This window comes from Mixophyes fleayi, chromosome 5 (genome assembly GCF_038048845.1).
Source record: "Mixophyes fleayi isolate aMixFle1 chromosome 5, aMixFle1.hap1, whole genome shotgun sequence".
In the NCBI taxonomy this organism is placed as follows: Eukaryota; Metazoa; Chordata; class Amphibia; order Anura; family Limnodynastidae; genus Mixophyes; species Mixophyes fleayi.
Window position 1 is genome coordinate 95,524,444 of NC_134406.1, and position 24,875 is coordinate 95,549,318.

Genomic DNA, 24,875 nt, shown 5'->3' on the forward strand with positions numbered 1-24,875 from the left:
CAATTTTGGAATAATTTTACTACAAACCCCTTTCCCCATTCTCTCTCTGAGTATTTCTTCATATCTCACTTACCAGTCTTATTCCTTCTCCATGTTGGATCTGATTATTTGCACCTTCTCTACAGGTAATCCAATCCCATCCCAATCCAAACAACTCACATGTCACTCAAAATCCCTTTATTTGCCAGGAATGCAGTCTAATTTCCTAGGAATGAAAGGGATTTTAGAGCACATGACTGGAAAATCGGACACAATGGGGGGAGAAGAGGAGCTACTGACCCAATCACCTTCTCCTTTATACCCCATTCATACTGCACCAAAATCCCGGGTTTTTGCAGGGGCGAGCTCAAACGACCCGGGTCTTGGTGCAGTATGAATGGTACAAGTCAAAAATCCCGGGTCTAAAAACCCGGGTCTTCAACCCGGGATTTATCGAGGGGTAATTCCCGGGTCGGACCCGGGTTGCCTGCACTATGAATGGTGCAACCCGGGTTTTTCAACCTGGGTTGCACAGAAAACAAGATGATTGGCTGTCTGCCTGTGTCTGGAGGATGATGTCATCGGTGGGAGCCCGTGGAAGATTCGAGAAGGAGTTTAGGAGAAATGGAGAAATTTTTCAGCCAATGAAAACTGCTCTGGTGATGACTCCCACAAATTGCCAGGGCACAGACTTGTGCAGTATGAATGGGGTCAACCCGGGAAATTCCCGGGTCCGAGGTGCAGTATGAATGGTGTTTCTGAGCTGGGACGCTCCGAGCCCCAGCAAAAACCCGGCTTGAAAAACCCGGGATATTGCCGGGGCGGCAGTATGAAAGCGGTATTAATGTGCACCCTTCCTGCTTCAACAACATATGGCTGTTTACTTAATAGCAATGCATTCTGTTGTTAAGTGCAGCGAGCAGCGGTAGGGGGGCTGAACACCCAAACGCCTTACCCTGGATCCGTCACTGTTGGTAATTTTGATAACATTTCATTTGTCTATCTTTAATGCCTTTTATAAGAGAAGTCCTAAGGAAAAACAGTGTAAATATGCAGTTAGGCACCAAACACACAAGAATTGTATGAATTTAAACTGAGACCTTTGTGGCAAACAATAATTTCATGGAAAGATTCATACACACACAGCATAAAGTTTATAATGTAACTTCATATATTATATGTTATATACTGAATATGCAAATAGAAGAGTTCACGTAATTATGCTCATTCAATGTGCACATATACTGCACAGACTTACATGTGTTTTTTGGGGTCTGTAAAGGACACCAGTGTCAGAGTTCTACGAATGACTGGTCATGTCTTACAAATCTGCTTTTACAAGTACATTTCAAACTGGATCTTGATAATGCAATTCATGTGATATATTTGAATTTTGTTAAAGTGTTCAATACTGTTCCACATAAAGGTTGAAATATATCCAGACTGGGCTAAAGTTGTTAGTGATGTACCAGAGAGATCAGTATTATATCAGCATAAAGGCAGGGCCAGTGCTAGGGTCCACGGCGCCCTAGGCATTTTTAAAAAAGCGGCGCCCTCCTCCCTCCTCTCCTTACCTTGTCTCACCACCGCCGCCTCTCTGCTCCGTCTCCTCCCCTCCACTCACTGACACTAGTAAGTGGAGGGGCGGAGACGGAGCAGAGAGGCGGCGGTGGTGACAAAATAGCCTCTTCCCCCCCTCCCCGTGCATCTGAATGCTGTGCGGCGGCCGTGACAGGTATGGTCAGCGGTCGCCGCACAGTTTTAAAGTCTTTTAGTATTCTGTGGCGCCTTCCAGGCGCCTTCCAGAGCCCGGCGCCCTAGGCAAGTGCCTAACCTTGCCTAATGGGAGCGCCGGGCCTGCATAAAGGGCCCTATCCTTTTTAATCTTTTTATTAATGACTTGTAGAGGGTATGAAGGTAACCATATTTATTGATAACAGCTATGACTGAGTATTAACACATAGCAGGATATTAATTTGCTAGAAAAAGATTAAGAAAAAATTGAAAATTTGAACCATGAAAAGACAAATAAATGTAGGGTTTTGCACCTAAGCCATGGTAATAGCCGGGAATGGGTTCTGCCCCCAAAACTTCATGTTGCTTCTTTGCTTCTCTAACCCTAAGGGAACTTCACACCTTGCCAAGTAGTAGTTGCAATGCAAATTTCAGTATGCATTAAAAGCTGATAAATGTATGTGATACAAACATAGTTGTCACAAGTTCAGATATAGACTCACTATAATACTAGCAATTGGAGTTAAACCAGGTGCAGAGTTTAATAGAAACCCTGCACCAGGGACCTCCACAAGAGAGTAATGGACTTAACTGTGGGGAACCCACAGGTAGTGGCATCCAGGCTATCTGATTGATGACAAACAGAAGAATAGTGAATACAGGCCAAGGTCAGGACAGGACAGGTCAAAATTTGAATCCAATCAAAGTTCAAACAGCACAGGTACAAAGCAGAAAAATAATACAGTGAATCAATGTCACAAGCAAACAAACGTAGTCAAACAAGCTGGGTCGATATATGATAATTCATTAAAAGCTAAATGAGTTCACACATCCGAGGTACAGGGTTTTATTTTACATGAGCTAAATTTGCTATGGTTAAACAACCATTGCTAACAGCCAGTCCGCTTCTCTGGTGGTCTGAATCTGCTCATATGTAAGTTTTTTTAATGCTTTATATTAAATTTATACAATTTTACGACAGGGTGTTCTCTTACTTTTCCACTCATACATCGCATATTGATTCACGGCTACATTAGAAGCGTGATTGAACCATATTCTGGCATCAAGATATTAACTAGCTACAAACAAACACTGATGAATTAATGGAGTGATGACGCAGCAGAATAACATCTATGTAAGTGTTTTATTATCTTTCTTCTTGTATACGTTGATAGAATAAAATTACAACCTATTTCACATGATCTTGTTTTCAGGCCCATATGGACATTATCACAATCTGAGACAATAAGAAACATTGCAGAGGTGAATTGCACCTGAGGAATCCCCTGCATCATACCATATAACAACTGGAGAAAAACCTGAAGACTACTATTCACTAAAATTGACTTCTTTGGTTAAAATATTACAAAAAAAGAACGATATTTGAGAGTTGAACATTTAGTACTTATTTATTACAGTTTACTTGAACTCAGCACTGGCGACTGGATGTTTTGTGATACAGAACCTGTTGATCAGGCATTGGGCAAAATAGCTTAAATAGGGGCCTGATGACGCCATTGATATGCACCATTATGCGCACATCCGTGACACATGATGAAGTAAGATAGAGAGAATAGAAAAACTAGGCTTGTTTACTTTGAAAAAAGGCCACCTTAGAGGTGACCTAATTAATATCTATATATATTCTCAAGGTCAATACAGAGATTTATCTAATGAACTTTTAGCACTAGTGACCATACAGATGAGGGCTTCAATTGTGAATGGACGAAAGAAGCTTTCATAATCAGCATAGAGATGGAGTTCTTTACTGTACGGATTGTTAAGCAGTGGAATTACTTTGCACATGATGGCAAATTCACAGAAAGTAAAAATAGATTGAATGCATTTCTTACAAGATATAATTAGCAGAGGGAATTATGGGGGTGATCATCCAAGGAATTTATGTTATTGGGACTTCTCAGGACAGGAAGGATTTCTTCCCCCCTCTGTAATTGGAAACTGTCACTTAGGGAGTCTTGTTATGCTTTCCCCTGGATCAGCAAAAGTACAATTCATGAAAGGTTGAACATGAGAGACCTATCTCTTTTTTAAACCTTACTTAATTAATTATTTTCCTAGTCTGAACGCAAATTGCATTCCTGGTGTATGATGCACTTTTTTAGTTCGGCGCAAGTGCACAAAACACTATTTCCAAAAACAGGGGATCTGTATAAACACGGTGTGGCTAGTATGTGTGCCTGCAGATTCCAATAATGTAAATCTAGCTCAGCACACAGTACATAGTTATTTGATTACTACTAGACTGCTCCCACTAAATGGAAGCATTTATTGATTGGTACTGTATATTATTTGTCAGTGTAATTTGGGTGCTATTTGCTTGATATAGACTACTACACACAACTACATATTTACAGCTGTACAGTAAATGACTGCCATATGATTACTGAGATTAAATGGTTCTGCATTACTTTCGTATTTGCAGTCAGAGGCTGCTTGCCTCAGTTATACAACTTTATTACTATTTTCATGTACATTTTACTTAAGACGTTATCATTTACCTAACTTAACCTCATTTCTGTCACGATAATGACTTTTGAGAATGCCGCTGAATGATATTGACACCACTAGACAGGGAGGCGTGGAGTCTAACGCACCCCTGGTATTCACTAGGGAACCCCGCAAGGAGGAATGGGCTTGGCTGCGTGAGGTACGCAGGTCACGGTTCTCCAAGCTACAAGTTCTCCAACAGTGCAGCGAGCAAGAACAGGAATGATCATACAGTCCGGGTCGGATGCCAAACGATAGCGCAGTACACGAGAATGATCCAGAGGATAGGTCAGAAGCGAGCCAGAGGTCAGAATCCAGATAACAACGGAGCCAAATCGCAGGGCAGAGAGTGGTCAGGAACAAGCCAGGAGTCAGGAACCAATAGACAACAATAGGAGCAAGGGAGCAGGATAAAGCACGCTGGAGTAGGTGAAACCAATACTCTGGCACAGACAGATGGGAGGAGATGCCAGATAAACCCTAACATGGCCTCTGATTGGTAGGGAATTATTTTGGTGGTCAGATGCATCTGACCGCCGAAATGCCGAGAACCAAAGCATCCCATGCATTCTGCGCATGCTAGGCAACGGGACGCACTGGCCCATGAGAGGAAGGTGTCCGTCCCCAGCACCTATGCACAATGCGGGGACGATGAGTGACAATTTAATTTGACAAAAAAACTAAGAACAGTTCTAACACTGTGGAACAGACCATAGTCCAGGAATCCATTATACAGCTAGGACATTCTGGCTTATACATTCGTTCTGCCAAACATTGGTTCAGCCCTAAATCTTACTGATTTCTATATTTACTTGAAAAAAGGTAAGGAATTCCTTTGTGCCGAGTTCGACCGAAAAAAGATAGAAAAAAACATCCATAATGTATACCATAAATAATAATAAAATTCACAAGGATTAGCAATATATCTGCTCTCCTCAATTCCGTATCGTCAGTGCTTCCAAACATGTGGTCATGTGACACAGAATTGATGTGAGCAGATACATTTTTTTCATAGCAGTCCAAGGGTCATGTGATATTTTTGTTGCATAATGATTCTTTAGTTTGCATAGGTTAGTGTCAACTGTTTTTATAACTAAAATATATCAAATACATATTAAAGGGGTGTTCAGCTTTGTGTAATTAAGCCTGATTATATTTTTCTTGTAACATGTTTAGCAGCTACAGCAATTAGAATCTGACTTCCAACCATAGCCCTGGGCACTATCCCTGTTTTTGTGGTCAGCAGCAGAATGGGCACCAGGGAAATCAATGCATTGAATGAACAGCTTCTCCATGAAATGAAAGACGTTTTACTGGCTTGTATAAAAACTATTAATAGACCAAATAGACTAAGAATATCCTTGACTTATTATAGGGCATTGTTATAAACTCTTGAGAGTCATGTTAACACATATACACAATATTTGAATATAATGCAGATGAAATGTTCTTGAATAACTAACATATTGAAAAGATGTAGCATTGCAAACTGAAATCAATTTGGTAAAAATGACATGTCTAACAGTACCCAGTAATTAAAGTTATCCATCTGAATTAGCATATGTTAGCTACATAGTTGTATACTACAATAAAAGAATTTGCAACTGTTAAATGTTTGACCCGAAACATATATTATATGTTAAAATGTCAGATATGCAATTTGTCATACCATGATACAATACATGATATATTAATAAAATGTAAAACTCTGAGAGTAATTAATCATTTAATCTAATATGATCTTTGGTTCCCAACCTTTTTATACTGTGAACCATTTTAGTTTGAGAGGTTGAAAAGGACGCATGATGCTCAACTCCATCAATCATTTTGTCAAACTACTCAACATGAAACCTAAAATTGGGCCTTAAAAAATGTCTTCATTTTATGGACTTCCAGGGCCAAATTTATATTTGTTTTACACATAGACTACAATAGCTGTGCCTCTACCCCTTCACAGCAAGAAGCCAAAGACTCTACCAACCTGACTCATATTCTACCAGTAATTAAATGGATTAATCATGTTCTCATTTTACTTTCTCTATTCAAAGATCACTTCTATCCAGTATAGGAAGACAATCATACTGTACATGTGTAAATATATATTCTTTGACCAAAGAGAGCTTCCTTGTCCAATTTGTTCAACAATATTTTTATAAAACAGTGTTTCGTTTTTCTTACTATCTGTGTCTATATCTCAGTCACTTTTCTCTGTTGTTGTTGTTGCTGTTGACATTACAGCACCATTCATTCTGTATTATGTTTTTGGATTATTTTTCTTGCATGAAATGTGCGGACCACATTTGCACATAAGAAGCAACTGTGGTCACAATTATGTGACGCTGTTAATGCAGTGAGCCCCATTCAGCGCACCACTGAAAATTTCCACAAGCACATCAGCGACATAAAGTGCAGAGTGAAGGAGAAGATGGCCGAGGAGAGGTGAGAAGCTCCAGGGACTGGAGCTGGGCCTGCTCGTGTCATGACCTACACAACTTATGAGGAGGAGTTCAAGCAGCTTATCCATATTGAGCTCCTCGAGGGGATTAATGTGCGGGACACCAACAGACCTGTGTCTCAACCAAAGGCTGATGAGTACTGTATAATGGTGCAAATGTTTATCCTTTATGCTCAAACAGTAATCCTGCAGCATGTAAATGTTAGATATTTCAGCATATTGCAAACAGAAGTCTGAGCAATTTATTATTTTCTGGTGAATGTTTTGTGCACATGAAAAATATAGTAATCTCAAAAATGTCACATGTTTGTACATACAGCCTCCTCCAAAAAACAGACACCCCCAGCACAAGCAGTCGCTACCTTAGAATGTAAATCCACCTATGTTCTAGTGGGGGGGGGGGGTGTAAAAATGCTATGAAGCCTTTGCCTGTTATGAAAAGCACCTATAACTGCATTATGTACAGATAATGGTTATTAATATTATTTTTATTTTATTTTTTTAAAGGAACATTACAAGCACAAAAATACAGTGGCACAATTGGAGACACAGAGGATATGGATGCACCAGATGTCCAAGGTGACGTGTACATCACTCTGGAATGTGTGCCAGATGTCACTGAAGTGCCACAGCATGCTAAGTCTGCACCACTATCCTCTCCAGCAGAAAATCCCCCAACGAGCCAAGGAGACCAGCAAACTGGCCCTAATTTGGCACAGTCCCTCCACCAGTTTAGCAGTCGAATTTGGTCCAAGTCCACCAGGACTCACTGACGGGGATCCAAAACAACTTACCAGAGGATTTAGGTATTTGCATACTATACAGGACCAGAAAATGAGCTTATGTACCACAATCGATCGCACAGACACTTCCTTGGTGCAAATGAACACTAGCATAAATAATCTAACTGGGGCAGTCCGTGAGCTGTCCTCAAATTTAAATGCTATTTGTGGCCAAATACGTCTACCAGTGCCCACATCTTCAGATGCTAGCAGCCAGACCACTACCCCAAGGCCGTCATTACTCGCTACTCCTGTGTGTAGCAGTGGGAGACGGCCATCCACCAGCTGAGTGGGCCAAGTCTCCAGAGCCCGCATCAAAGGAAAAATATAAAAATATGTATTTGATTTGTATTTATTGCAAAGTGCCTTTTTTGATTTAGCAACACAGACTGTGTTATTTTTGTTTATTTACATTTAGCTAGTTAATATTTTTTTTTTTTATGCACACTTGTGTTGTGTACTTGGGTAATCTGGGTAAACTCACTATATTTATTATGATTCAATAATGCCTACATGGTTATTTCAACAAACATACATATACCCATAAATTAAGGTTATTGGTGTTTTCCCAAAAAAACCGTGTTTATGATGTTGGTTCAACAAGAATAGTTAAGAATTAAAAACAAGGTTACTGGTAACTACACAACAATTTCACTTACTTATAAACCATTCTCACCTGAAAACTAAGTATGGATGATCCTTTCCATGACCTGCCTCACCCCTCTGTATTATGAACATCAGCTGCTGTAATGAGCTCACCTGGTTTGTTACTGTATATTGCTGGTGTTAGGGGTATACTTTGATTTAGGGCCAATTTATGCAGCACACAGCATGGCAACACCTTACCTGGGGCACAGAGAAGCACACCACCAGATATATCAAGGCACATGAGTGCGGACCTCTAAAGGCCAAAGGTAAGTCCTATCACTTCTCTATGACAGAGGTGTCATAAACCAGGATTGACACCAATATCCAGAAACACTTACAATTAAAAATAAATACATGTAGATGATTGCAACCGCACACACCAAAAAAACAAACCCACAAGGCTTGCGCAACCTAAGAGGAGCCTGGTGTTGGGGATGTTCCTCTCTCCCTGTCGATGATGACTCCAACATCAGATGTTGCTCCAAAACACCCAACAAGACTTTTGCTACCATTTTCTAGCTCCCTCAGAGTAATGGGCATTTGGGTCCCTTTTTATAGTCCTCATTAGCCTGCACAGACCAATAGCTGATGTGTCTGCTAATCACGCCTATAAAATGCAGCATCTTGAAGTAATACAAAAAAGTACTTTAAATGGTGACCCCATCTAGAAATATTGTTATACGTGTGTAAGTGTTGCCACATCATACAAATATAATTATTGGGCCACTGCTGATGAAATATTAAGCCAATGTAATAAAATTACAATTTAAAAAAATAAAAACCTTACATATAATCTAAAATTAAATTTGGGCCACTAATTTATATTTACAATATACTGTCCCCCGTAAGAAAATTCATAATATTTTTTACCTCTCTACAACAAAAAACATGCTTTATTGAAACTGCCATTGTGCCTCCTGTTATATTCGGTGATGTATTCTTTCCTGCATTAATTTGAGTTGTGATAACTTTTTATTTTTTACAATAACCAAGCACATTTTATTTTATAATTTTTGGGGGAAGAGCAGTTAAGACCTCCTTTTAGCAGCATATTAGAACAATTTTTATTTAAGCACAATAAATAGAGAATGGGTAATAATAGGTAAAATTGTGCTTTTTCAATTAAGTTTCTGCCCATTTATTTTCACACAACTGGCAATGCTCTATTAAGCTACACCAAGATTTAAATAAACTAATAATAATGTATTAATAATGTATTACACATTTGGTCAGGCACACAAATGTTATTTTTATTTTCAATCTTTTTTATTTACTTTTATTTTTTAAAATCAAGGGGAACCCTTAAATTGTCATATAAGATGCCTATAAGACATTCCCTATTTTTAGCCATATTAGATCATTTGTAAAACATGACACTAAAATATGACCCATTCCATCTGGAGCAAGATGTTCTGGTCCCAATTTTTACATAAATTTTCTATGCAGTAAACTTGGCTAAATAAATTAATTTTTATTAAAAACATTTCGCTCACCAATTGTCTCAATCTAGGCTTATAAAATAGCCTTTATCACTGAATAGACTGGGCCATATTGGAGGATCTTTAAGGAAATCTTTTCGTAAAACATCCATTTTTGGATCTGTTTTGAATGGATCTATTACAGTTGCCTGGCAGAATAGACATGATTCCTGACCTGCCCTCCAGTATTGAACTCCTCAGTGATGTCACTTTACAATGACATACAGTTTCTCTTTTGATTGCTGATGTGCCCAACACTTCTCCATTAATGTTAATGGTATTCAACTTAGATTGCAGAGAGAATCAGAGGGCCAGCAACTGGATGTAATGATCCCTGGATTATCACACATTAAGGTCATTGACAGCCAGGATCTAAGGGGTCAATCTTTACTAAATGTTTCCAAAATGATCAATAGATGATATATGCTTCTTATTTTGGACATTTATAAAGATTTGTTGGAATAAGGGGCCTGAGAAATTTCCAAGACTTGAACTGTTAAGGTTACTTAGATCACAGTTAAGAACTGGAATAACATGTACAAGATGTTATGTATATAGTGTATCGTGTACATATGCAATATGCACATGTAACAGTCACTAATCAACATTTTTCTATTGTAACTGAATCTCATACAGAATATTTTTTACCAGTGCTTATCAGGAGTCCCCTAGAAGAATATTTTAATCAATATACAGCATGACTAGGATTGGATATATTTTTAACAGGCTCAGGGAGCACTCTGACGCTTGGCTCCATAGCAGTTGCATATATTGCATCTGCTATAGTTGATTAGTATATATATATATATATATATATATATATATATATATATATATCTTCACCATTCATCTGTATCTGTGACATAAATTCCTATACAAGGAGTTAACATGGATATAGGAAACAAATGCTAAGGACCAACTCCTGGAAGCCAGAAAGAGAGTGTGTTTGGTATGTGTGCGTGAGCGAATGTCACTTTTTTAAACAAGTAGGGTTTTTATTGCATTTAATAATTAAGCTACATTAGTGTCTTGCTTATGAATTACTCAAGTCACAAAGTCCCACTAGTAATGAAACCAATTGCTGCAGCTTGTGTCTGCAATATTTTTTTCTTTCATAGTAAATAATAAACAACATAATGTATAAATCACACAGTTTTTTATTAAGGAAACTAATACAGCTTAATTATATTGTACATTATAATGTGGGCACAATAGCTAAGTTCTTTTAAGCTTTTTGTGTGTATAGATAAGTTATATGCAAGTTTATTTATTCTATTTATGCCATTGGCCATGCAGCTAAATGTTGTACAAGTACAGCACATGGAGTAATATAAAATACAAAACATAAATATTGATTATAAGAATAGAGGATTAGACCTCACAGTGCAAAACTCAGAAAATAAAAGTAAGAATTGATTAGGATCTAAGCAAGCCCACAACGCTTGAAAACTTGATATAGTTTTTACACTTAAACCTGTAACAGTTTCATACCGAGACAAGTTGTCTCAAACTATAAATAAAACAAGCTTGTCTGAGTAGAGCCAATTGAGCAAATGTTCAAAAGGAATATATTCATATATTAATATCATTATATATTACAGAAATGTTACTCTAAAAATACAATATCCAACATTAGAATTCTTTTTCCAATAAAATGGCAAAATATAATGGACAAAACTAACTTTTTTCCCATTGGTAACCATGCACTGTAAATCTCATTAGCAAATGGTAAGTACATGCCTGAGGATCAAGCCTGATTTGGATGCTTTAAAGAGCAAAATGTTGATTTTAATTAAAATTGCCTTCAAAAGGCCCCAAATATCAGTAAGAAGGATAAAATCACTTGCATAAACACAAGCAATGCAGGTACAACCAGTTGTAGATCAGTGAAAAGGTTAACAGGATTTTAATCCTCTTACTGCATTGAAATTGTGCATGTGTGGAGGCGGAGACAAGTGACAGCAGATTGTTTATCTGCCTCAACAAATCACAATGACAGATGTAATCTTTCTACAGCACTACTCAGCCTATTGTGCTGCCATTTGGCCTAAATTTCTTCCTAGTCAACACTTGACAAACCAAGACAATGGACTTTATGTTTTTTAATCTAACAATTCATTTACATTACAGGATACATGTATTTACATTTATATTCTGACAGTAGAATACTGCTAAGTAAATAGATGGTTATAGTTTTTAATATTTTGATGGTATTATGCATGTTTTCTAGCAAATTTAGCTATACACATACAGTTGCTCAGAAGATGTCATATGTACTAATGCCTTGCTTAACTTATGTATGCAAATGTGATATATAACAGCAATGATGACACAGACTGAGTACATGTGTACATGTGTACATTTTACAATCTATTTTTAATCCATACATTTGTTTCTTAATTATTATTCTGCTTATAGAGCAATCCTTTATACACATAATTAATACAATTACATATTAATATATTGGTTAGAACATGTTAAATTGCTTGTGACCTTGACAGGTAAAGTTTATTAACTAAACTAGTGTAAATAAATTGAAATATTCTTGATCACTGACCATTTGCTTTATTTTTTATTAAAATAATCAAATATTTTTTTTTAGGAGACCTCTATAATGTTAACAGCTTGATGAAATAATAGAATCAATGGACTGACACGTTCAACTTTGCAGTATAAAAATATCTCAGTTTTAAATACAAAAGTAATGGTGCTTTGCACATGTGAGAGAAACATTGGTGATGTAGTAGGAAGGTGCACTGCTGTTACTGTCAGTTCCATCCTATGCAACGCAATATACATGTGCCTCTGTCCTGTACATACAGCTATGCAGCTTTGCAGCACCTCGACCTTGTGAAAGCGCTGCTTTCTGTATCTGCACCGTGCACTCCCTCCCACCATTCCCAGTAGTTTCCATTCTTGCAGCCTTGCAAAAAGCTCCAACAGCCCTTACTGCATTGCACGTAACCCCTGAGCTCCTGGAGAGCTACACACAGAGGCACTCCCTCCCCCTTCAACCTGACACTACATTGACACCAGGAGGGTTGCAAGCTGTGGAATTAAATGATCAATGGTTTTATAAACCGCATTTTCTATTTTCTATTGAGAATGATAGCTACCTGTTCAAAACATATTTTATTTAAATGTTTAAAGATATATATTGCCCGATAATAATTTACATCTCTATGGGCCTGCACACTAAAACACAAGTGAGATCCGTCTGTTCTATTCTAGGAGGAGTACAGGCTCCGTGTACATCCCCTGTATTATTTCAATGTTCATCAATGATCCTGTCCAAGCAGATACAGACGTGTCTGTGAGGGTTTTACCTTTTCTTGAGCCCTGCTGAGCTTTTTCTGGACGTTCTTAGCAAAGATGCCTGTTTTCATGTCAGCCATGGCTGCTGGTTCAGGGAGCCAAGTGAGAGGTATCAGATGGAGCCTGGAGGCTGAGGGAGAATGAGAAGAGGGGAGGGAAAGAGGAGGAGCCCGTGTAGATGAGAGGAAAATAGTGACAGATAAAAAAAAGAGAAAGGAGAGAGAAAATTTGGAGGTTGCGAAAGAATGCACAATTATATCAAAATTAATTGAATATTTTAATTTTCTTATTGAATTAAAATACTTTAGCAATGTGGCTATAATAGCATGATTGGTTATGTTATACATGGTTTTTAATTATTGTTTATTTAGACAAGCGCGCTGCAATGCTATGTAGTGTACAGGTGGCAAGAAAAAAAGGATTATCTATTCCATATACCGCTACAATTATTCACTGTGGTTAGTTGCTATCCAGGGTGCTGATCTGGATGACTGAAGAATCTTAGGATTTGCTATGCTTTGTACTTACCATCCCGCTTCAGAATCCAGAATGAAAAGCCAGCGTACCGCTGCCTACAAATTCAAGATAACATTTACTAAACTGATCAGAAAAGCAATCTCACATATTGATATTTCAGATAACTAAAACGGTTAAGCAGTAAATACGATTTGATATTTCGTTATTTAATTGTTTTAAGTACAGATACTTATGTGCCAGATGACAGGTTTTACTGGAAACACTTTCATCTGGAAATGGTAGAGTTAAGAAAGAGCTTTAGGATATACATAGGTTGTATGGAACATGAAATGCCCTGCAAAATCCATCCATGTGTTATTTTCCTCTATTCCTAGGAAATGTGATTTTGGGAATGAAAAATGCTATATATATATATATATATATATATATATATATATATATATATATATATATATATATAGTATTGCACTGAGAATGCATGTGTCTGATATTCTGATTGCAAACCTTGTCACTGTCTGTCTTTCTGTGTACCAGTGTCAGACTGGGGTATGAAGGGCCAAATGGGGGAAAGCGTTAGTAGGGCGCCCCAAAAAGGGTGTGCTGTCGAAAGTGGCAGCCCGCTGCAGAAGGTGCATGACAGTAGCCACAGATGCATAGCTAGCCACTAGAGAGTGAAGAAGGAAAGAAGAATTGCCTCTGTCACCACACCTGAATGATTCTTCTTTCCTTCTGGCACAGTATATGTGGGGTGTGGCTGTCATTTTAGCCAATGGGCCTGATTCAGGAAGGCGCGTATCTGCTGATTTCGACCATACCGTACGTAAAATCACTCTGCACATGCCCAGAATTGGGACATGTGCCAGTAAACATAGCTCTGTCCGTTCCATCTGCGGACACAAAGGACACTTACTTCAGCCTATGTTTTAAGGTGAACGGCGCGTTTTGCCATAGTTATTGTACAGTAGAGACTTGCCAAACTCAAGTGTATGCAGCCACGGCTGAATCAAGCTATGGGAGTGTCAAAGTTACTTGTTTTTCTACCGTATCTCTTGCTTCAGCTAGAGGGGTAGTCTAAGTCCTGACCAGTAGAGATGACAGTCTCATATGCATGCTATAACATGTATTTGTGATCAGGAACAACTGTAAAAATTTATTTTATGTCAAGTAGACATTAACAGCATACTAATACTAATGTACTCAATGAGCAGAAAAAACCCTTATTTTTGTTACTGTTTTATCATTAATGCCTTTATCTTTTAACAGGTGGCATTACATATATAATATAATTTTTTCGGTCCGTTCTTCTGCAATTTTATAATCCACATAGGCTTCGGATGTATCATACAGTGTCTTATGTTATAGAGTACAGCACACCCACACCCAAACTCAACAGCGCACTTATTTTGAGATGAGTGTCTTGATGAATTCAGGCGTGTGCAAAGCAGAGATACGTGCATGTTCAACCAAACACAGGTTGAACTCAGTATGCGTGCACTGCTGTGTTTGTGATAGGCGAGCTGTGCTGGACAATCACCCAAATTCGGGACTGCCCTACCCAGTGCCAGATTAACCCGAGGTCTAACTGGGCCACAGCCCAGGGGCCTCGGGCATTCAGGGGGCCCTTGAAAGTGCTCAGCAGCATTTTTGATAGTTGCGGGGTTCGCCCCTGGCCCGATCAATGCCGCGGACCCTGTCACTGTAGTCCTTCCGTGGCGCTCAGTAAACTCCTTACTGAGGAGGTGGTACAATTTAATTTTATAGTGGGGACTATTAATTTAAGATTGGGTGGTTTGGGCGCTATTTATTGAATGCGGGGCTGAGATTGAGGAGCATGAGGTCTATTTATTAACTGTGAACATGAATTATTTAATGGCAGTGATGGTTGCGAGAAATAGGTATATTTATTATATGTAAATGCTATAAATTTATTGCTGGGGCTGTCTGGAGGGAGGGAAATAGGTTTATTTATTAAATGGGAATACTATTACTTTAATGTTGGGGCTGGAGGAAAGCCTACGTATTAATTGTGAATCCTATTGATTTAAAGCTGAGGCTGGTTGGAATTTGCTAAATGTACCCATTTTTTTCCCAAATAGAGCCCCCAACATTCCAGGATCCAGACAAGCCACAACTAAAGAAACCAGCAGCCACAGGTGGTGAAAGTGACAAGAGCAGGTAGGACAGTCAAATGTTCTGAGTCTAGTGGGACAATTCCGATTTTTGGTGACTGTTCTGCCCAATCTAAGGGGCAGGTCAAGACTGTGCATTCTTTATATATTACACTATGGTGCTAGTTGTCCTTCGTAGGCTGACCACTCCCCATCTAATGTCTGGCCACGCCTCTTTGATGGCTGGCCACACCCCATCTGGAGGGCCCCTAGTGTTGCATTCCCCCAGTGGGCCCTTCATGCCCCAGTCCAACACTGCATCCAGTCCTCGGGGAGCCCTAGCAGTGCATGTTTTCCATATCTCCTAGCTGGAGCACAGGCAGATTCATTACTAAATTACACTTTTTAAAAGATCTATAGGTGATGCTAATTATTTCAGTTGTGACCTGGAAAGCATGCACTGTTAAGGCTCCCTGAGGACTGGATTTTTAAAACCCTGACATAGGCCATGGTAGTGCTGTATTGAAGAAGTAGTTCCTACAGAGCCAAGGATTAGGGTAGAATCTTAGTATGCACTTTGTTGTGCAGAATACTTCACAGTGGTGTTAAAGAAGTGGAAGGCCATAAAGGAGGCTCACAAGGCAACTATCCATGGTGTACTCCTAAACATGGCCTCCAAGGAGAGAAAAGCCCCAAAAAACACAGACATTTCCGCTGAAGAACTTAAACAAACTATTAAGACTCTCAAAAATGCTTCTGCTGCAGGCCCTGATGGCTTAACAGCAATTTACTATAAGGAACTAATGTAAGCTCTCACTTCCCTACTGTTAGATTTGGTTATTTCTATTCTCCTTGGCAAGAAATCTGAAGGGGCCACCACCGGAGCAAATATCATTGTAGTTCCTACAGAGGTTAGAAACCAAAATCTATGTGCTAGCTATAGTGCCATCTCCCTCTTAAATGTTGAACATTTAAAACCTTCCCTGAACCTCCATCTTATGAAGCCTGCAGCACCTGAAGGGAGTGGTCAACTCCCAGCAAAACAGAATTTAGTGAAAGAGAAAAATGCATGCTTCTTTAAATGAATGAAATGTGTACAAGTGAATAAAATCATCTGAGACGACAAATAATAGTTTTAGGGGTTTTTTTTTGCTGCATGCTTTATAACGTGGAGATTCAGGGAAGGTTTTAAATCTGACACCCTGAATATAAATTTGTATCACTAGCTTAGGGACTCACTTACAGGAGATGCCTTGACGTTGGCAGGTGAGCTTAATCCCAATATAGCTATATGTGAACAAAATTTTCCTTTATGTATATACTGGCACATAGTGATTTATATATTGTTTGTGAGCGTCGGACAACAACTTTCTTTTGTTTGCACATGCCCATTGGTCTCAAATTGTCCTTGGCTGCCGTCTCAAATTATTTTATTCACTTGTACACATTTCATTAATTTAAAGAAGCGCGCCTTTTTCTCTTCTGTGATATTGGACCAGATGGGCTAGCCTTCGCCCCCACGCACATCAAAGAGTCTTGGGTGCCCATGGCCCAGTCGCCGGTGTCACAATCTGGTGATGGATGGAGGACACTTGCCGGTGTTAACACAACTGAATTTAGAGGGCCGGAATCTAATGCACCCCTGGTATTCACCAGTGACTCATTCATGGAGGTAAGGCCTTAGCTGCAAGGGACACACAGGTCGCGGTTCTCCAAGACACTCACAGGCAAAGAGTAGGTGAACTGTAAGTAGTCAGAAGGACCAAGGTCAATACCAGCCAGACAGGAAGTACCAATTCGGAATACAAGGACTAATCAGACAGTCCAAAGTAGTAACCGAGAAGCGAACTGAGGCAGGATCCAAGGAGACAGGTCAAAACAAGCCAGGTCAGAACCAATAGTAACAAAAGGAGATTGCTAGGCCAGACAGTGAAGTAGAACTTGACCTGTTACTTGGCACCCTAATGAGAAGACTGTGGGGTTGGCGCCTGATAGCCGGTTCACCGGTTGTCACGGGCACTAGGAGTCTTTACCCAGGGATCACCAGGTGATAGGCTTACCAGAGCAGTATAGATGGTAATATGGTACTCTGGTAGCAGGGTGATCACGGAACAGGAAATAGCAGATGATGGAGATGCTCAGGAAAGTCTATGACTAGCAGCACTGGTAATATGGATGTAGAAATACACGAGGAACTGTATGGACAAAGGACACGTGAAGGTAGTCAGTGGTCTGCGGTAGCAAGTTGTACCACTGCTATAGTGAGGAGGAATGTCCAACAGAAACGAGGAGGTGATGAGAGTCAGCGGTCTGCGGATAGCAAGTTGTACCGCTGTCTGAGAGAAGGAATGGAATCCACGTGGAGGTATCCGGGGAGTCAGAGGTCTGCGTTAGCAAGTTGTACCACTGCTATGTGAGAGGATACTGGAACAGGTGACACAGGAAACAGGGATCAGTGGTCTGCCTCTAGCAAGTTGTACCACTGAATATATATGTGAGGAGGAGCACGGGGAGAGACTGCAATACAGGGGATACACGGGCACCTTAAACTTGATCCACAATAACATGCACAATATATTAATGACTGAACAGCACTCCAATAATAGAAAGTCACTTGAGGTAATCCGGCACAAGATAACACAGTCAATGATGGTAATAGTCTCAGCGGATAGTAAACTCCAGAGGAGAACAAACTCAGTCCAGCAAGATATGCAATACACCAGCACAGTCAATGAGAAGTATGCATACCGTGGTTCAGAAGCAGGCTGTCAGACAGGAGTGCAGAGATACCTGAACGGCTGGAGGCCGGCAGGATGCGAAGTCCCTGGAGGGGTGAAGCGGTAATCAAGTAGGTGCAGCGCACAGGTAGGTAGACCAGCAGGGGAACAAATACTCAGGAAGCAGTAGTATGTAGGACTGGACTCCTGGAGGACCCTGAAAAGTAGCGATGATCTAGATGAGATGAAAACAGTGAGGCGCAGATCCGATGCAGACTTGCGAGTAGAGACCAGCGGGAACACGGAGAAGCACGGAGAGCGGGTCAGCTGTTGTAGGACGAGTAGAACTGAGAAGTAGCAGCAGCAGGACTCTGCAGTTACACGGAGGTAGCGGATGGCAACCAGCAGGTGCAGCAACGATGAAACACGGGAGAGCAGAGCTGAGCTGGAACTGTTGAGCACGGAGAGTAGCGGATAGGAATCAGTTGTAGCAGTCTCGAGGAAACACGGGAGAGATGAGATGAGCTGAAGACTGAAGCGCACGGAGGCAGCGGATAGAAATCAGCCAAACAGTCACGATGAAACACAGGCGAGTTGAAGTAGATTGAAGACTGTAGTGCACGGAGGCAGCGGATAGGAATCAGCTAACAGTCATGATGGCACACAGGTGAGTTGAAGTAGATTGAAGACTGTAGTGCACGGAGGCAGCGGATAGGAATCAGCTAACAGTCACGATGATACATAGCAGAGTTGAAGTGGCTTGAAGACTGTAGTGCACGGAGGCAGCGGATAGGAATCAGCTAACAGTCACGATGATACACAGGAGGGTTGAAGTGGCTTGAAGACTGTAGTGCACGGAGGCAGCGGATAGGAATCAGCTAACAGTCACGATGATACACAGGAGAGTTGAAGTGGCTTGAAGACTGTAGTGCACGGAGGCAGCGGATAAGAATCAGCTAACAGTCACGATGATACACAGGAGGGTTGAAGTGGTTAGGAAACCACAGGAGTAGAAGTGGTCTGGAAACCACAGGGGTAGAAGTGGTTTGGAAACCACAGGAGTAGAAGTGGTTTGGAAACCCCAGGAATCAGCAGCGCTGAATACACAAGGAAACACCTTCAGAGGCTCATGGGAATGAGACTCCAAGATCAGGCCACGTGGTATTGACCACAGGTGCTTAATATAGAGAGTGTTGCCTGATCTGCCAATTAAGTTAAAGGAACAGGTACTGAAGGGTTTGAAAGGGCTGCGCATGCGCAGACCCTCAGGTTGGAGGACGGCCACGGTTCCTAAATATACGGGAAGAAGCACTCACAGTCCGGTGAGTGACACCGGTTGTTCTACCTTGGACTACTTTTGGTAGATACTAACCACTGCATACCAGGAACAATGAAGATGCGCTGACCCAGTCAGTTCACTGGCAATATCCTATTCATTCCCATTTGTTGTACAGGATAAATATGTTATAAAATATTATTATAAATATGAATGTTGTTGTTGCAACAATGATAAAGACCCAACGTACAGTCAAAAACATTATATTTTATATATCAAACTGTAAGGACCGTGTGTCCTGGTGGGTTCTTTGAAAATCACCTAAGCGAATTATTGCAACCAAAAGCGTAGTATATTCAACTGATAGCAAAACAAGTGAGTCGATGTATCAGGCAGAAGAATTCCTTACAAGTACAGCGTATGCACGTGATGGAAGTGCAGTTCCCGGTCACCACAAAGATCACCCGAATAGACCAATAGACACCAGTTATATAACCCACATTATTCCCATGGAGATGGAGCTAAATGGGGGGTGTATTAGGGAGGTAGCTAGCTTGTGATAAGTGGTAAGATGATAGGGCTAACCCTAGAGTGTCCTCCCCCTGCTGGCTGGGGTCTATTGGTTCCCTGGGAAGAGGATGTCTAGGAGTCTGGGTCTGGGTACTATTATGCACTGTCCTTGCTGGCCAGATGACAAGTGATGATATGGAGTTTGTGTATCCTCATTGTTTAGCACAGACCTCTTGCTCTGTCTTATCCCTGAGTAACTATTCCACCTGGCGACATTTAAGAATAAATCTGTCTAAGATATAACCAATAGCCTTAAATAGGATTGGATTATAATAGCATATGTTAGCAAATGCATATGAACACAAATTATAATAAACTGTAACACAGCATGATGAGGACAAGTTCAGAGGCAATGGAACGCAAATGTCCTTGTGTCTTATTCGCGTCCAAACTCACAGAGTGGTTTTCAGACATACACATACTTGAAATTTTCAGAAATAATAATGAACTAATGTATCCATACAAATATAGTTTGGATATTATTTTTTGACTTTGTAATAAATAAATTACTTTTCCAGTGGTCTTCAACTATATATTTAAAAACTTGAGTTCCATTCATTGGTACTATGGTAAATTTAATAACAAGCAAGAGAATGTTTTCCTTTCTCTATGAATTTATAAACTAAGTCTTGTTTCTCATACTTATTTAAAAACTATTTTTAGGAGTCTCATGGCTTTAGGTCAATTTCATATTACATTTGTCTGCAGGGATAGCTCAAAGCTTTGTGCTAGGTTCTCTTTTTTCTCTATAGTTTCATTAAATAATATATTTAGAAGGCCACTATGGTCAAGATCTTCAATAATAAATGACAGTGTTGACATTTTCTATTTTAATTGAGAATTTATATTACAAACACATGCAACTTTGCCTACAAAAACATGTAAATAAACACTAACTTCACTTATTAAAACTTTTCTGTATCTGTTGTCAATGAAGAGAAGCTAACACTGGATCTTTATATCTATGCAAGCTTTATTGACACAGATTTACTTGGGGACAAAAACTATGAAAGAAGAATTTGTAAAACAGAATAATTAATAATAAAAAGAATAGAATAGAAACCTACCCACATAGTTTACACAACTGTTACAAGGACAAAAAGCTCTTACCCAGTTGTTGCAATTATAGGCAATGCATCTACACTCTTATAATGTACAATATACCATTCAGTCTTCTCTGTTTTTATTTCAAAATACTGCCTAATGCAGTCTTAGCTGCTGCCTACCTGACCTACTTTGGGCCTTTTGGGTGTGGTGTACAAGCTAGTCCTTGTTAGATGTAAGCCCCTATACCTGGGAGGTAAATGCATTTGAATATATAAATAGCTGTTTCTGATGATGATTTAAGTATATTTTAAATGGCGATTGAAGCATGTATACTATATGGACAAAAGTATTTGGCCACTCCTGTTAATTATTGATTTGAGGTGTTTCAAGCAGACCCATTTCCAGAGGTGTATAAAATCAAGAACCTAGTTATGCAGTCTCCATTTGCAAACATTTGTAATACAAAATGGGTCATTCTATTGCCACTTTTGCAATAAGATGGTTTGCAAAATTTCAACCCTGCTGGATATTCCACTGTCAACTGTAAGTGATATTATTAGAAAGTGGAAGCATTTAGGAACAACATCAACTCAGCCACGAAGTGGAAGACCATGTAAAATCACAGACCCGGTTCAATGACTGCTAAGGCGCATGATGCATAAAAGTCACAAATGCTCTGCTGATTCCATAGCTGAAGAGTTCCCAACTTCCACTATCATTAATGTAAGCACAAAAACTTAATGAGCTTAATGAAGTGGGTTTCCATGGCCAAGCAGCTACATGCCAACCTCACATTACCAAGACTAATCCCAAGCGTTGGATGGAGTGGTGTAAAGCACACCGACACTGGACTGTGGAGCAGTGGAAACGTGTTCTGTGGAGAGACAAATCACGCTTCTCTTTTTGGGAGTCAGATGGGCGAGTCTGGGTTTGGCAGATGCCGAGAAAACGTTACCTGCCTGACTGCATTATGCCAACTGTAAAGGGTTTGGGCTAGGCCCCTTATCACCAGTGAAGGGCAATCTTAATGCTTCAGCATACCAAGTCATTTTGGACAATGCTATGCTTCCAACATTCCGGCGACAGTTTGGGGAAGGCCATTTTCTTTTCCAACATGACTGTGCCTCAGTGCACAAAGCAAGGACTACAAAGACATGGGGCCTGATTCATTAAGGATCTTAACTTGAGAAACTTCTTATTTCAGTCTCCTGGACAAAACCATGTTACAATGCAAGGGGTGAAAAGAAGCATTCTGTTTTGCACATAAGTTAAATACTGCTTGTTTTTTCATGTAGCACACAAATATCAACTTTAAATTTCAGTTTACAAATAAGCTATCAAGTATTTGTGTGCTACATTAAAAAACAGTCAGTACTTAACTTATGTGCAAAACAGAATGCTAATTTGCACCCCTTGCATTGTAACATGGTTTTGTCCAGGAGACTGAAATAAGAAGTTTCTCAAGTTAAGATCCTTAATGAATCAGGCCCATGGTTTGATGAGTTCGGTAAGGAAGAACTTGTCTAGCCTGCACAGAGCCCTAACCTCAACCCCACGAACACATTTGGGAATGGAATGGAATGGAGATAGCGAGCCAGACCTTCTCGTCCAACATCATTGCTCTACAGAATGAATGAGCACAAATTCCCACAGAAACACTCCAACATCTTGTGGAAAGTCTTCCAAGAACAATGGAAGCTGTCATCACTGCAAAATGGGTACCAACTCCATATTAAAGTAAATGTATTTAAATACAATGTCATTACAGTCCCTGTTGGTGTAACGGTGAAGCGTCCAAATACTTTGGTCCATATAGTGTATGTTAGTATAGGTTAGACTTGCATACAATGAGGTACCCTTGATGCTGGAATGCAGGCTTAAATGTTTTGATCAAAATATGATCTAATAGCATATTTGCCTACTTTCAAATTTCAGGGAGACCTCCTGGCCTCCCAAAACAGCAGGCATCCTCCTGGATCTCGCCCTTTTCCCTAGTAAAGTGGGTTGGATGGTGATGCGATTTCCAAATAAATCATAATGGTCCTGCCACCCGCTGTGCAATTACACAAATTACAACATTGCGCAGCGAGGCACAATGACATATATTGCGCAACTATGCCCTGCACATCTCCACTCCGAGATCATCTCAAAAGTTGTCAAGTATGACTAATACCTCATGCTTTCAATTTGTTAGATACACACAGATATCACAGATGTAAAAACTGCTGTTAGAATTTGCATGTGATTACTTTTGTCTTTGGTGCATTCATATGCATGTTTCCATTGTTATCAGAATGTAAGAGGTGTGCCCGTTCCCTAACCCTACTGGGGGTGTCTCTCAGGTGGTTACATACTAACCTCCTGGTAATGTATCTTCCACTCTAGTTGTTTTCTGGCTACAGAATCCTGGCTTTGCATTATGGTGATTTCTGACTCCTTATCCCTGGCTCTGCATTATGCTGACCTCTGGCTCCTGATCCCTGGCTCTGCATTTCTGTTTCTACTATTTCCAGACTATGGCTTCTGATTACAGTAATTTCTGGTCCAGACTACTCAGCTTGGTTTAGGAACACCTCGTCCATTTGCAGCATGCTACTCGCAGGTAGCTCCACTACAGTTTAATACTAGAGTACATACTCTCGGTTCAGCATTTCTTCCATTCACACTAAGGGACTCTGTGCCTGTCTCAGTGGTGCCTCTGTTCTTTCTGCTCGACTGTGTTACCATCAGCCTGTCTGCATACCTGCCTCAAGTGACCATCATTCATACCAAAGTCTGTTTGCTATTCTGAATCAATGTCAGAGATACTTCTGCATTACCAGTGACTGACTACTGCCAAAGATTTTCTGCTACACAATGTATCTCCGAATTATCCTTTATGTCAATATTGCCATTACAGTACTCTGACTCTGTCGATATTCCCTGTCTGCTGCTGAGTTTCAGTAAACCATCTTTTACTGCAACAAAACCTCATTCTTCCTACCAGTGTTTTCCTAACAAGTACATTTTAAAAATAGACAACAATTAAAATGCTTGCAAATTTATATTTCCATTTACATGCTCTGGTTTCAGTGTTTTTAATTTGAATATCCAGAATGATTGTCTTTGACATCTAATTTTTAATCTGTATTTCTCAGGCATGTGTGGGATGTGTTTATTGCTATGACATCTACAAATGTTGGTCACTTGATTGTTGTGATATAACATGCCTAGAGACCTTGTATTGCATGGAATTTATTATACTATTATACCTATATTCAGGAAACATCTTTGACATATCTTTTTGTCTGACCTACATACTGCAGAGGGCATCTAGATTTGGTTAAATAAAAAACAGCTTGTGTTGCAAATCATGTAGGAATTAATCTTGGAGGATTGTTGTGTGACATTAGAAGCAAATGTTTTATGTCTGATGGCTGCTATACATTTGGTGTACCCTGTGATGTGATTTCCTGAATATTTATTATGTTTGGAAATGATGGGAAGAGGAAAATTGTTGAAATGCTTGTTTTTATTGAACACTATGGAAATGTTTCTTTGAAACATTTTGAGTAAGAGATTGAAACAATGTGCATATTTTGTCTTAAATGGATTTTATCTTGCCAACTGCTGTATTACTTATTGTAGTGACTGTACCCTTAAATATTCTTCTCCTGGGCACTGCTAAACATTCTTCTTAAAACCACAAGAGTATGATCTTGTATGTTTTTCAGAACTGGTATTGTGAAAGTGTTTGTCTTCTTGTTTATAATCTGCTTTAAACCAATGCTAGATATATTTT

At 39.7% G+C, this 24,875-nt stretch overlaps 1 protein-coding gene across 2 annotated transcripts in view; it reads right to left on the reverse strand.

The window, feature by feature from the left end:
• Positions 1 to 13,034, reverse strand: part of LOC142158542 (amphiphysin-like) — a 176,254-nt gene extending 163,220 nt beyond the window's left edge. For both annotated transcript variants that reach the window (XM_075212577.1, XM_075212576.1), the window contains exon 1: positions 12,911 to 13,034. In XM_075212577.1, coding sequence (XP_075068678.1) covers positions 12,911 to 12,979 — 69 coding nt within the window. In that variant the 5' untranslated portion in view covers positions 12,980 to 13,034. The remainder of the gene's footprint in view (positions 1 to 12,910) is intronic.
• Positions 13,035 to 24,875: the final 11,841 nt, after the last annotated feature.